Here is a 12,346-nt window from a genome sequence, read left to right as displayed (position 1 = left end):
ATACTCCTAATTGATATGTAATACTGGACTGGACAGCTCCTATTGGTCGCTATGTGATTCATTGTGTCCAGAAAACTATTTTATCCCAATACAGGACAAGGAGAAATCTGTCACAAAAATATTAGTAGCGCCATCATTTGTTATTAGACATATCTATTAAATACAACTTAAAATAAAGATTAGAAAACTGATGTTTGATAAATTCTCCATGATAAAAATCTATAAACAGTTAAGTTTCTGTTAGTTCTGTCAAGATGCAAGAAGGGGCGAATTTCTATTTATATTGGTCAATTGTTTTATTTTAAATATGCTGTAGGAGCCGTAGTGTTCGCAAAACGTGGTGATATTTATAACAGTCGTCAGACTGTTATAAATATACATATACACTACCAAAATATCACACACGCATACAATTTGACGATTGTATGCGTTTTGCGAACACAGGGGATTAGCTCAGTTTTTGTCACTTGCTTTTAGGAATTGCAGCAGCTGCAGTGTACCACAATAAAGGTACAACAAAGCTGATAAACAGGTGAAGAACCAAACTAGACAGAACCACTTCTGATTGTTTGCCAAGCCAAACATCCAATAAAAGTTCCACTAAGACACTGGGGTCAAGTTTCTCGACACAGGCAAAAGAAGGTTCAATGTCCAAACTTATTGATTGTTCTTGATGATTTATTTTCCTCTTTCACCAAACAATTACAGAGATCAAACTTTCATTTGTTCTCATGCTACCACTCTTGCTCTGGTAAAAACCATCGGCCCCAAACCCAAATGCATGCTGTCCTTCACCAGGCCCCTGCACTTATAGAAAGTGGACTGACCCACATTACTTCCTGTCTAAATTTAGAAAATAAATAAGAAAAATAATAAAACAAAAATAAGTAAAATCAACAATTATCAACCTACAAATAGACTCTGTAAATAATACAAAAAGTAGATTCCGCCTTTTCTCGCTCTGTATGTCGGTATTACACACGACCCGTTCCCATGGCAACCCACAAACAACGGCTCAAAGAGCAGATAGAACAGAGATTACCGATCCCTGCAGGGGAATCAACACCAAAAAGCAAACATTTCCCACACAAAAAAGTAGCAAAAACACTAAAACAGAACATCCAGTCTGTTACATTATGTTATCAGGCTTAATGTCTATATTATGATTATTAATAAGTTTCCGCCTGACTACCGCGGTGGTTGATTAGCTGATTTAAACAGCTGCTCTACTGATGACTTGGTGGGCGGGTTGTTTAGTGCTAATGGAACCAAAACACACCGAATTGCGCAGCACATGCTAAGGGTATCAAAGTCAATACCAGGCCAGCAACAGTTAGGCTAGTATAACTGACCCACTGCTCACTTGTTCAATGTTTTCTTTAAATTAAAACGATTTCCTCACCAAATCTGAAGCCCTTATTACCATTATATATGGTTGAATTAACTGCTAAACATTGCGTCCGTTGTTCTGATTCTTTGCGTGATTGTAGTATTTTCCTGACCACCGATATTCCTGACTCAATGGACAGCAATGGCGCATGTGTGACTTATGATAAATCACGTAATGTCCAGTCCAGTAACATATATCAATGCTGCTGGCGCTCTGTCCTTCTCTCGCACTTCCCGCTACTTAGCAGTGGGTGACAGGTTACATTGTGTTGCATTCAATGTTGTCGGAAAAAAAAGTTTCATGCACTTAATGTCCGATTTGCCATAACTATTTATTGAATTCATTATCGCTAGCTGGGGTGGCAACAGGGGTGGCAAGGCTCTCGTTTGGGGTGGCAACTGCCGTCAACACCACCACATCATGACAAACTCAATAAAGGCTTTTATTTTCAGTTAGAAAACACAATTTCCTCCACCCTCCATTGTTTATATATGTGTCACTGTCTGGTACTAAACATGAGACTTAACTCCCAAAGACTCAGAAGGAAAGCTTTCTACTAAGTCAAACGACAAAAATAGCACAGTGACTTGAATAAATGATTTTAATCTAATGACTGCATTGGAAGTAGCAACGTGATGGATTACTGATTACTGAAAAAAAGGTTGGACACTAATTAACAAGTTGCTGACCCCAGAAGCTGAGTTTCAATTACAAATGGGCGACTTTGTGATATTCCGCTAATGTAGAAAAAACACAATTTCACAATTGCGGCATTTTCATTAAATAAGAAATGCAATCGAAATCACATGTGAATAAATTTGTTCTCGCAATAAGTCATTAAAAAACATGCCACATCATCATCCTCCTACCACTTTCTGTTGTCTTTGTCTTTTCTGTCAGTAGTAACATCTGGTTTTTGATCACATGACTCGTGTGAAAAAGTGCGTTGAAGTTTTGTGAAATGGCCTTTTTGACTTAACACCTCATCCTAGCACTAAATAATTTTATTGAAAAATATGAGTTTCTCAAAACAGACGTGGGGGGACATATGATGCAAAATCCACTTTTTTAGCCCTCAAATACATTTTTGTGTACTTTGAGTGTCTTGGAGTGAAAAAATTTGAAAATTGTGTTGAGGTTTTGTTTACTTCATTCATATTGTGGTAGCATTAATATTTTAATAGGTATCTGACATGCCAGGACACTATAGAAAAATTATTCTGCATATTGTGGGTAGTTGGTATGGATGGTAAGGGTGTAAATACATAGTGTAATAACACCATTAAAATACATTCATTTGAATATGTGGCTCTTCAGGCTCGTCGTCTTTATTCTCCTGCTGTGTGTCAGACTATGGCTCCAACATGTAAGGTTGGATGAGCAAGTCTTCTGTTGTTGACTTTTAATAAACTTAGGAATAAGAAGTTTCTCTGCTGGTAGATAATTGTATTGCTGCTATCAAACTACAAAAATGGTGGAACAGGGTGGAGTGAAACGCTTTGTGCCCTGGAGGAGGGGTTTATAGACCTGTAATAACAAGGAAGCATTGCAGTTCTACTGCAGTGTTTTTCAACCCATTTTGAGCCAAGGCACACTTTTTTCATTGGAAAAATCTCGCGGCACACCACCAACCAAAATTGTAAACAAAGATACTCTGTAGCCACCTGTACTACATATATAGTCATTCTTATCAAAGTGTCTTGAATATGAATCAAATAAACAAAAAAATATATTTTTATCATAATTTATATTTATTTCAAATTGCACTTAACATGCCCACTTCAAAAATACAACTTAACAGTGCCACAACAATGTGGTCTTAAATTTAAAGAGGTAGAAAACTTCAAAGTATTTTACAAACTAATTCTGTCCATAAGCATTCTGTTAGCCATTCTCTACATTTTACTCAGTGTGAAACCTGTGCATGTTTGGATGAACACAGAGCTGATATTCTGGCAGGAATTGAAGAAAGACACACACGAAGCTCTTCCTCAACAGCTCTCAGTCTCTCTCTGGTTTTAGTTTTTATGGTAGTTAGGCTTGAGAAGCTCACTTCGCACAGATATGTTGTGGAAAATGGGAGCAATGTCAAAATCGCTTTGTTTGCCAGAATAGGGAAGTCCTTGGCAGCAGTCAACCAAAAACTGTCCAAAGGTAGATCAGCAAAGCTCAGCTTTAAACCACGATTTTGTCTCAGTTCAGTTAGTTCTTCCTGCTCCTGTAAAGTCATATTCTTGCCAACAACTGCTGAGCTGTATGGATCCCTAACAAAGTCAAGGCATTCAGTGAAGGCTGAAGAGAAATAAAATGACATCTTCTCCTCGAGAGTTTTTAAATGTGTACCTATTATTTCGCACAGTGCAGCAGTGTGAACATTTTGCCATTCCTTGGTTAGTGGGAACATTTCAAGGTTCCCACTTTCCACATGTTGTTGCCAGAGATGCACCTTTGAGCGGAATCCGTTAATTTTATCTGTACTTGTGAGCAGGTTTTCATTTCGGCCCTGCATCCGTGCATTCAGTTCATTCAGATGATGAAAAATATCCGCCAGATATGCTAGCCTTGAACACCACTCATCACTTGCAAGCCGCTTTGCGTAATCCGACCCCTCATTTGTCAGATTCACTCTGAGTTCCTCCCGCAGCTCATACACACGGGCTAGTACCTTGCCGCGTGACAACCATCGGACCTCCGTATGAAACAACAAGGTCTTATGCTCTGCTCCCATTTCCTCACACAAAGATGCAAATATGCGGCTTTTCACAGGTCTTGCCTTCACAAAGTTTACCATTTGCACAACATCATTCAACACAGGAGCTAGGTCTGCTGGTAAAGTCTTGGCCATGAGGGCCTCACGGTGTAAGAAACAATGCGTAATAATTACATCTGGGTTTCTTTCCTTCACTCTGCTTACAAAGCCTTTGGTGCGCCCGACCATGGCTGCAGCTCCATCAGTGCAGACACTCGTGCAATTTTCCCACTTAAGTCCTCCTTGTTCTAAATATTCTGATGTGACCCGAAAAATTTCCTCTCCTGTTGTCCTTTCTGGTAAAGTCTTGCAAAATAGGAAGTTTTCTCTGATTGCGTCTCCATCCACAAAACGCACATTGGCCAAGAGTTGAGCATGTCCACTAATATCAGTACACTCGTCAAGTTGCAATGCAAATTTCTCACTGATACGGATCTTTTCCAAAACCACACTTTCGATGTCTGCAGACATGTCATCAATACGTCTCGAAATTGTGTTATCTGAAAGAGGGACTTTTGCTATTTCTTTAACCGCTTCAGGTCCGAGCATCTCCTTTACAATGGCTTTACAGGCGGGTAATATTAATGTCTCTGCCACAGTGTGGGACCTTTTTGATTTAGCTACAAGTTCAGCTACGTGGTAACTAGCTTTAAGGGCTCTCTCATTTACCTTCGTGGTTTTTCTCATAAAAGTTGCCTGTTTCTCCGTGTGTTTCCGCAGGAGAACAAAATAGTCAGCATTCTTGTTTTGAAGTGAAGGGTGTTTCGTTTGGAGATGGCGTTTAAGCTTGCTTGGTACCATAGAACTGTTGGATAGCTTTTCACCGCATATCAAGCACAACGGAGTCGGTGTCGCTGCGTCCCCGGTAAAAGTAAATCCAAACGAAATGTAACTCTCACTGTACTGTCTCGAGCTGACGGTATCTGCCTTCTTTTGATATCCACTTATACTAGGACCTTCATCTGGGTCTGAATTTTGTCCAGGGACCAGATCGGAGTTAGTATTTTTTCTTTTCAAAAACTTTTCCATCACTGTCACAGTCTGCTAGCTAGATGCAATGCTCTCACCGCTACATGTCACGTTCATACATCACTTATTCTCTCGTTTTAATGTACAATGCTATGTTCCATACTGCCATCTAGTGATAAGAAAATTACATGATTATGCCGCTAGACACTACTACAGCACAGACACTCGAAAATGGCATATGATATGCAGTTAATTAGTTCGTTTTCAAAAAATCTTTATAGACCAATTAAGTGAAATTGGATAATTTCCACGGCACACCTGACGATCACTCGCGGCACACTAGTGTGCCGCGGAACAGTGGTTGAAAAACACTGTTCTACTGTATATAGATCATAACTGAATGATTTATATGTGAAAAGAAATCATTTATAAGTATGACATATCCACTTTAGGCACGTTTATTTTCAGAATTCCAAATTTGCCGAGTATTATACGTGAGACAATTCTCCCCAAGACGCAAATAACAAAGTAAAATGACAAAAAATAGTAAGTAACAGTGATTTGGATAAGTAACTTTAAACTGATTACTGGACTGGAAATGATAATGCATTTAATTTCTTGCTACTGTAAAAAGGGGTTGGATACTAACAAGTTACTGTCATCACTGGTGAATACATACACAAACCACAGTTCTCTTCACCTGGATCAGCGACCTCATGTTGGCAAAGTGTGTGTCCATGGCTCCACCATTAGGGAAGTTCTGACTCATCCTCTTCATCAGCTGAGTGAAGCAGCTGTATGCCAGGCTCTCTGAAACACACACAGGACAATATGCTACTGCAGCCTGCGCAGGTGCAAAACACATCAGTCCAGACGTATGAATTCAAATGAAAGAGGAAATGAAAAACATGTCATTATCAGTAACAGCTGAGTTACATTACGTCAGTCTGATCTGTTCACACTGACGGCAACCATGGAGAGTCTACAGAGAGCATCTTCTCACCGTCGTCCAGGATGACCATGAGCGGTGCCAGCAGGTCACACATGCCCTGAACGTAGCCCATCTCTAGATGCTCCCACACGTAGCTACAGGCAAACGCACACACACCCACAGACACATACAGGAGCTCATTACGTCACAAAATGCCGCTGCCCTTTGACCTAGTCACTACAGAAGAAAACAGCAACACTGCATTTATAATATTGTATGAGAAATATTTATTATTAAAAGTTTGTATGTACATGGACTTAAAGTAGAGTAGTTCATCTTTTTAAATAATGTATATGGTTTAATCATGTCAAAGACACTTTAAATAGAGTAGATCATGTGTTAATATGTAATTTTTGTATAGCGCTGCAACAATATTTTATTTTATATTTAATATTATATTTTCATGGAACTTTGCAAATCCCAAAACATCTGAAAATATAAGTTCATCTCCGAAATATTCCCACAAAACCAATTGCAAGGTTGAACTTTTTTGTTTCATGTTTTTCTATGCCCAGGTCTTTTAGGGATATGACATGATGGTAGAAGCATCATGCTGAGTAGAGCTGCACAAGTTGCCAATTGCCATTGCAGTCTATGGAATATATTAACCACAAAGGATTGATTGGATGCAATATCTGTTAAATGTTGGACATTGATAATATTTGGTCATATGGACGGACTCGCTGCCCTTAATGCCTACAAGCGGCTGTAAATGTGGAAAAAGAAAGTTCTACAGCATATTGACTCAGTTGGAATGAAATCAAATACATCCATCGGTTCAATCCCAAATGAAATACTCTTAAGTTTGTGGTTGAAGCTCAAGAGGTTTGAACAGTTTTTCACCACATTTAAAAGAGGCTTACATTCCTGCTACTTTATTTCAGCTCTTGCATTTTAAACCAGGGGTCTACAACCTGTGGATCTTTAGATCTTCCACAATGGCTCTTAATAACTTTGATTAAACAAACCAACCAATGATTTTAAATACAGATACATTTTTCTTAAATGCAGGTTTTTGCAAATTTTCAGTTACACATTTCATTAAATGTGTGAATTGCATTTCCACAATAGAATGACACTAAGAGTACCAGTAGTATTTTTTGGATGTATTTTCTTGTCATTAGGCTGGAAACAATGTATTCTGGGTTGGGTTTTTTTTGTTTGTTTTACATCACTTTCAACAGATATCAACATCTTATAGAGAAAAATGTTTCCATCCTCTGTTTTTCCAAAAGTTTTCTATTTTTCTTTATTTCAAAACCTAAAATAGAAATAAATTTTGGTTCTTTAAAAATGACAAGCAACCTTTAACCTATAATCAAAAATTATAGGCTGTCCCTTTTTCAAAAGGTTGCAGCTCTAAATAATCTTTATTTGGATTAAAGGCAAAAATGGTTCTTTGGATTGCAAAGATTGCAGAACCCTGCTTTAAACTCCAAGAAAATCAGAAAATGGCAACTAATTGTAACCTCTTAGCTGTGAAAGTAGTTTATTTCATGCAAATATCTTAAGAATATTTGCTGGATTTTGTGATTTCAGCTGAAATTTATTTTCCATTGAATGAAAATGCATTCAATGGAAAGCATTTTATTATGCCTGCAGGACTCCAGCACCGCGAGGTCACAGCTGTGTGTACCTGCACATGATGTTGCGTAGTTTCTCCAGGTTGGCTGTGGTGAAGTAATAATAGTTTCGGTCACACCGTTGTACATCTTTGTCTATCCTGTGGAGGTTGAGGGCGACCATGTCCAGAAGCTCGATCTGAACGAGGAAACAATACAGTCAACATAACTGGGAGTCCTGCTTGTGCTCCACTGAGACGTGTCCGCTGGCCGGACACGTTTCAGTGGAGCTTGTGCTCCACGTCTCCACGTACAATCAGCCAATTGGTGCTAATCAGATACCGGCGAGTGTGGAAGTTGAAGATCTCAACTTTTTCTGACCAGTGAATGCACAAAGACTAGCAGAATAAAATTAAAGCAGAATTGGGATAAACATATTCAATATACAAATTCTAGTTCAGTTTTTTCTAGAGGTGTGCAGATCGATCGGCCACCGATCATAATCGGCCGATTTCCGTGAAAAAGGTGTCTGATCAGTGATCGCCGATCACAGTCTCTCGTTGCCGATCACACAAACCGATCACCTGCATCTCATTTCCCAGCCTGCCTGTGCAGCTGGTCTCCTCTTTCCTTCACACTGCGCAAACGTGCAGCAACAAATCCTAAGCGATGTGGAACTATAATGCACTGAGTGAATGGGGAAGTTTGTGTGTTGCGGCGGAAAATTGAAGCACGTCAAAATGCATCAACACGACAAATCTAAAAACAATGCCATACTTGACGGAGTTTGGCTACATCGAGGCTCACTGCAGTAAAAAAGACATACGGAGGATCAGATAGCAGGTAAAGCAGCGCACAGCTACGCTCACCCGGATTAGCATGACGGTCAGAAAGCTAAACAAATAACTCGCAAAATTATTTAGGTCTTCGAGCTGCAGTGTAAGACGCTGGTTCTGCTCTCGCTGTTGAACACCTGCTACACGCTACAGGTAGTAATATTTCAGACGGAGCGCCGCTTCTGTTCCACCTGGTAGTGACTCACACCGAACCTCTGCTTAAAGCTGCAGCATCTAACCTAAAAAAATAAATTTTACATACGTATTAAAACTTTAGTTGTCCTAACATGAGACAGAAAATCTGAAAAAATAATCGATCTCCTCTCAGTTCTGCATTATTACTCCCCTCAGTCAGAAACAGCCAATCAGAACTAGCAGTAATCAGCTAGCCGCCATGCTATCAGGAAGTTTTCATTCAGTAACTCTGGATTGTTTATTGTAATGGAACCTGTATTTGCCTTTGAATGTTTTATACTTTTATTTTTTTGGCAATAGTGAGAGGTTTTATTTTGGCTCTTTGCGTTATTTAGCCTCTTCAGAGCCTTCATATGTTATCAGTCTGTTAAAGATAGTATTATCAACAGCAGTACAATTTGCACAATGCCTGTTTTGTTTAGTTTTCTTCTTGGAAAAAGTTATTAAAAACAAGTTTTTGTCTAAATTAAGGTGAATTCATGGTTCCTTTTTCCACATAATGTAACCGGTAGGGTTTATGATAAAAAATAAATAAATAATAATTATGTGATCGGTATCGGTGATCGGTATCGGTGATCGGCCCTCATGGGTGATCAGTATCGGTATCGGCAGGAAAAAACCTGATTGGCACATCTCTAGTTTTTTCTTTTTGCACAGTCAGATTAAACAGAAAAGGCTACAGGGCCTACGCACTGTGTAAGAGGAGAGCGAGGCTGAGATGGCCTCGGTGGCGGTTCCACTCGTCACCAGTTTGTCCAGCTGACTGCAGAGCCTGTCCTCAGTAAAAGAGTCCTGACGCCCCCCTACTGGAATCCTGCCTTCCTCCCTACCCCCACCTTCCTCCTCAGTGCTCTGACCATCGTCTATGCTGGACAGGATCTGAGAGTGAGCAGAAGTCACAGAGTAGTTCCTGGAGGAAGGGAGACCTGAGTCGGGGGAGTCAAACTCTACCAGAGGACGCTCCTCTGGGGGTACAGCAGCAGGTGGGGCCAGGGTGGTCATGACAGGAGTGCTGTCCTCGCCACTAGGGGTCTCCTGACTCCCTGCATCTGGCTCATCCACAGACATGAAGACCTGAGAATGGAGGAGAGGTTGGAGAGCGTTGTCTGATGAAAACATTAGGACATATAGGAAATACAAATCTATCAGCTGGGTTAAATGTTACTGTGTCGTTTTTGGTGCTTGAATTCAGAACTATGAAACCCCAAGTGTGAAACCCCAAGTGTTTTCTTGGGAAAACCACAAATTTCTTATATTTTTTAATATACACAGTAAGCCGCCTTTCAGATTTCTTCTGTTTCTGATGTTCTGTGACACTTAAAGCTGTAATATCTAAATGTATGTTTTTTGAACATATGTCTTAAATCTGTTACCATGACAATATAGTATGAAACAGATTATGTGTGGAAAAATCGAGCTCCTGTGCCTTCTTTCACTGGTCCCACTAGCAGAAATACGCCACTTGGTCAGAAACAACCAATCAGAGGCAGGAGGAGGGTCTTAGCACTGTCAATCATCCTTGTGTACGCGCTGCTCAATGCACTAATGGCGGAGAAAGAAATAGTCTTAGCATTCATGACAGGCTCTTTTTCTGAACCAGCTGCAGCATGGCACAGAGAAAAATAGGAAATGTGAGCAGCCCATACACAAGGGTAATTAACAATGTTAAGATCCTCCTGTCTTTGATTGGTTGTTTCTGCCTGAGCTGTGTGTTTGTGCAGATGGCAGCAGGACCACAGGGAGGAAGCAGAGGAGCTTGATTTTTTTCACTGACTTTCTGTCTCTTATTTTATTGTTACCAGATAGTAAAAAACTTTTTTAATGAAAAAGTTAAACTACGTTATCTAGTTAAACCAAAAATACAATTTTTAAATGATTTCATTAATTACAAAAGAAAATCAATCTGGGCTAAATAAAATTATCGTTACGTTACAATTATGAATTAATTAACCGCAATTTGTGGTCAACTAGACTTTGTACCTAAATGTGTGGAGTCTGTGAAAAATAAACTTACAGTAGTAAGTTGTGTTAACTTTTTATTCATTTTGTCAAACCTCTAGCGCACATGTGTCAAGCTCAAGGCCCGCGGGCCACATGTGGCCCTCCATGTCATTTTATGTGGCCCCCCAGCGTTTTATAGGCCCATATTTGACTTAAAGTAGGTTTTGAGCACAAATTGACTACAAACCACATCTCCCACAATGCATTCTGATTGTTACCAGCGAACATTACGGCTTCTCGGCACTAGAGAGCAGCAGAGTCACCACAAGCTGCTTATTGATTTTCCCAGCGAATAAAACATAGACAAGCTCACATCATAATGTCCAAGAAATGAAAAATCGATTTACAAGTAAGACTGTGAATGAAGATGTGTGTGAGTTGGTGTCAGGGCGGCAGGTCGCGCTAGACTTTTGTTTGTTATCCGTTATCTTGACCGACAACATAAAAAAGTCGGTCCTGTACTATTTTTATCCGCGAAATTACAATCATATTAACATCGGCTATTTAGTCGCATTTTATGCGGTTTAGTTAATATTCACCGTGAGTCCAGATCCCATCACAAATTAAGCAGATAAATACATCTACATTTTTCTCCGTAGTGACAAAAACCACCCAGATAGCACATGATGTTAAATCAACGTTGAAAAATAGTTAGAATCGTTGATTTTTGGTTGAAGTCGACAAATGATGGTGGATCAACCATCAAACAACCATCCACCTCTAGCCAAGTAACCAATGTTGAAACTGTGTCATTGAATCAATGTTGTTTTGTGGTTGAAATCTAATGACTGAAATGCTGATGTCTGATCAACATCTGATCAATATTGAATCAATGTCAGCTGTATTACCGCACCCCTTCCCCTCCTCTCCTCCTCATCAGCGCTCTGGGTCAGAGTATTTTATTACTGAGTGGGGGTTATCACATTTAAATTAAGCACTGCAGAGGATAGTCGGTGGTGATTCCTTTCTGTACATTTTTTTTACTTGTTCATAACAATTCTCACTGACTGTGTGTGTGTGTGATATAGTGACACAAAAACATCTATAACTTACTACAAGGAGTGGAGCGGTCCACCCCCACCGTTTACATGAGTGGGATGTCCCAAACACACAGCCACTTCGCTGTTGGCTTGTTGGAAAATATGTTAATTCAATGTTGAATTATCATCACAAAGGTTGCATGTTTGGTTGAGGTCGACAACTGATGGTGGATCAACTATAAAACAACCATTCAATTCTAGCCAATTAACTAATGTTGAAACTGTGTCATTGAATCAATGTTGTTTTGTGGTTGACATCAAATAAATGAAATGCCAACGTCGAATCCAGTGTGTTTCACCACTGGTCCTCCAGCCCCTACAAGTTTTAGGCATTTCCCTAATTCAACACACATGATATTAATTGACGTCTGATTAACGGGGTTTTGCTGAACTGAAAAAACGCAGGTCAGTTTGATTGACGTCAAGGTTTGGGGAAGAACTACCCAGATAGCACACGATGTTAATTCAATGTTGAATTATGATCACAAAGGTTGCATGTATGGTTCAGGTGAACGACAGAAGCTGGATCAACCATCAAACAACCATTCAATTCTAGCCAATTAACATTCATTGATTGAAATGCCACATCGAATCCAGTGTTTTTCAGCACCGG

General features: G+C 39.6%; 1 protein-coding gene across 1 annotated transcript in view; it reads right to left on the bottom strand.

Annotated features, from left to right (window-relative positions):
* The window catches only part of sgsm2 (small G protein signaling modulator 2), a 182,480-nt gene that overhangs the window by 9,820 nt on the left and 160,314 nt on the right, over window positions 1-12,346 (bottom strand). The window contains exons 18-21 of the mRNA XM_088011428.1: window positions 9,386-9,766; window positions 7,736-7,860; window positions 6,112-6,194; window positions 5,809-5,918 (exon numbers count right to left, since the gene is read on the bottom strand). Of these exons, the coding sequence (XP_087867554.1) occupies window positions 5,809-5,918; window positions 6,112-6,194; window positions 7,736-7,860; window positions 9,386-9,766 (699 nt within the window). The remainder of the gene's footprint in view (window positions 1-5,808; window positions 5,919-6,111; window positions 6,195-7,735; window positions 7,861-9,385; window positions 9,767-12,346) is intronic.

Source organism: Poecilia mexicana, unplaced genomic scaffold, assembly GCF_051168715.1.
Source record: "Poecilia mexicana isolate PSO_F unplaced genomic scaffold, ASM5116871v1 scaffold_13, whole genome shotgun sequence".
In the NCBI taxonomy this organism is placed as follows: Eukaryota; Metazoa; Chordata; class Actinopteri; order Cyprinodontiformes; family Poeciliidae; genus Poecilia; species Poecilia mexicana.
Note: the sequence above shows the minus strand (reverse complement) of the source record. Positions and strands in the feature narration are given on the sequence as shown.